The 2717-nt window shown below is 45.9% G+C and overlaps 1 protein-coding gene across 1 annotated transcript; it reads left to right on the top strand.

Annotated features, from left to right (window-relative positions):
* Nucleotides 1-294: 294 nt before the first annotated feature.
* Nucleotides 295-2511, top strand: LAJ45_01907 (uncharacterized protein; the record flags this gene model as incomplete). The annotated part of the gene is made up of 6 exons (XM_046111499.1): nucleotides 295-347; nucleotides 449-592; nucleotides 666-832; nucleotides 904-1007; nucleotides 1064-1485; nucleotides 1536-2511. 6 exons carry the CDS (start codon nucleotides 295-297, stop codon nucleotides 2509-2511), a joined length of 1866 nt encoding a protein of 621 aa, XP_045975443.1.
* Nucleotides 2512-2717: the final 206 nt, after the last annotated feature.

Raw genomic sequence — 2717 nt, 5'->3', positions numbered from 1 at the left:
TCGCTCTGCCTCACTCGCTCGATCAGATCTTCCATCCCATGATAGATAGCCTCCTTCTCCTTCTCCGTGTGTACGGCAATTTATTCACGCATTCGTCCCAACAAAGACTGCTCAGCTGAACCTCCCAGTTACATTCCTGCAGAATCACTAGCTACATTGCAAGCCGAACAGGGCCTTGTGTTCCTTCAAAAGCCTCGCCGAGCCCACTACTTATCGAGTTTTTCTGAGACCTATTACACTGCTATCCTATTGACTCAACCTGATCCTCGTGCGCCCTCAAAATACACTTTCAACATGCCTCTTTTACAACGGAACCACAGCCATACAATTCCGTATTGCGACATCAGGTATGTCTTTCTGCTTTTTTCTTGTGTTTTTCCTGTTGCAACTATTGATTGTGCCCTTGCACGTGCTTCTCAAGTACCTTCCTAACATGAAATTTCAATAGACTTGACGAAGATGTGATCGTTTTACGAGGACCTCCATCTGAATCTGCCGGCGCTCTACTTAAAGGAAAATTGGCTTTCTGCCTAACAGAACAGATACCTGTTCGTGGAATAACGTTGACTTTGGTTGGAATGAAGCGCTTACAGTATGTGGCGAAGCTCTTGAACTCAAAGAGGGGAAAACAAAAAGGCTAACGAAGCTCTTTCCGCAAACTCTAGTTGGCAAGAAAGGATGTCTACAGTAACTGGAATTACAATGAAAACTGTCAAGCACGATGAACTCGTTTACGAGAAGAAATGGCAGTTTTTAGAATTCGACCATAAACATGCTGTGACTCTTAGGCCAGACAACTACGAGTATGAGTTTGACGTAGCGTTACCTGGAGGTAAGCAAGCCTTTTCTCTTTCGGCAATGCATCCGAGCGGTGGTATTAACTGGGATTGTTGTGTCTCACAGATCTGCCCGAGTCGATCGAAGGACTGGAGAATGCGCACATATTTTATCGGCTAAAGGCCGTTATTGACAGGCCGAGGTTTTCACAGAACATCGTCGCTAAAAAGGTATTGACTCCGTCCTGGTGACTATATCGTGTATTTTATTGACTGGGAAGTATTAGCACGTGAGAGTTGTCAGAACCCTAAATGCCGGCGCTTTGGAGTTGTCGCAAACCATGTCTGTGGAAAATCTTTGGCCAAACAAAGTCGAATACTCTATTAGTATTCCGAATAAGGCAGTTGTCTTCGGCAGTTCTATCCCTGTCGATATTGTCCTCATACCACTTCTTAAAGGCTTGTCCGTTGGTAAGGTGACATGCAGTCTAAAAGAATTACACAATTTCTCAATACCACACAAGGAAAGCACCAGGTCAGATATGAGATCAATCATCACGCAAACCTTTGAAGGCGGAGATATGGTGCAGGAACCGCATGAGGATGAAGATTTTGGGAGATGGAATTTACATCAGCGTGTAGAGCTGCCGAAGACCCTCGCACGGTGTGTACAGGATTGTGAGGTCGAGTCGATTAAAGTGCGACATAAGTAGGTACTGAAAACCATTGTTGTATAATTCTTGCTAACGATTGTATTAGGCTCAAATTCACTATTCAACTTCATAATCCTGATGGTCACACCTCCGAACTCCGCGCCTCGCTACCTGTCATGTTATTTATCTCACCAAACTTACTCATGGCTGAAGATAATGTTATTCATGACAACGCTTCTATGGAGGATAGTGAAGACATTCATGGAGCCTATGCGCCCCCTCGTTATGACGACCATTACCTCGACCGGTTGTATGAAGGAATTCCTCATGATCGCTTCGAGACACCACTTCCATCTGGCGCAAACACCCCCGCAGTACTATCTCGGAGCAATTCACATGAAAATCTAGGAGCGCTCTCGATGATGGACTCTGGAAGAATATCAGGAACTGCCAGCCCACTACGGATTCCAGATGCTAGTTCAGGGAGGTGGTCTGTCAATAGATCCAGAGTAACCACTCCCGGTTTCTCATCACCGCCCACGGCAGCTGGTGGGTTTTCCGATGCCGAGCTTGTTGCCAGGCTAAGTGGCCACCATCAAGGCGGTGACTACTTTTCAAGTAGAACAGGAAGGTCTACGACAAGTGGGCCTAGTACTCGATCTCATTCGCCCGAAGACCACTCACGTGGTGAAGAGGAAGAATTGGATCTCAATGAACTATCTAAAGTCCCCTCATATACTACTGCCGTGCGACAAGGCATAAGAAATCTTTCTACACGCTCCAATCTTCCTCAATATGAAGACGGGACTAGGAGCAATCCTGAGAGCACAACAAACACTCCCAGGCACAGTCCTCCGACGTCCTATACGATGCCCGTTGTGAACACAGGGAGGGCCGGTCACGAAGGAAGGGGGTCAAGACTTTGGGGAAGAAGCTTAACCACAAGTGACGTACATAACACTGTTGAGACCAATGTGGGACACGGACACGGACACGGATTTACTGGAGGACTGAGCGGAATAAGTGCGGGTCTCGCTGATGCCGAGAGGAGGATCAGATTACTTCAGTTGAGGGGACGATGATACGAGAACGACACGAAACCTGTGGGGCATATCTTATGATTGAGCGATTGCGATGGCAGTAACATAATAACGATATTTTTTATTTATTTCTTTCTGTTTTGGGTAGAGGATTGGCGTTGGGGTTAATTCCATTATTATTGTAGATTAGATAGCATTACTTTCTTTCTATTTTCTTTCCTTCTATGCCTCCTCTCACTTTGTCTCAT

The sequence above is a fragment of the Morchella importuna genome (assembly GCF_003444635.1).
Source record: "Morchella importuna strain M04M26 chromosome Unknown Morimp01GS003, whole genome shotgun sequence".
NCBI lineage: Eukaryota > Fungi > Ascomycota > Pezizomycetes > Pezizales > Morchellaceae > Morchella > Morchella importuna.
This window is presented reverse-complemented; position numbering and strand designations above follow the sequence as displayed.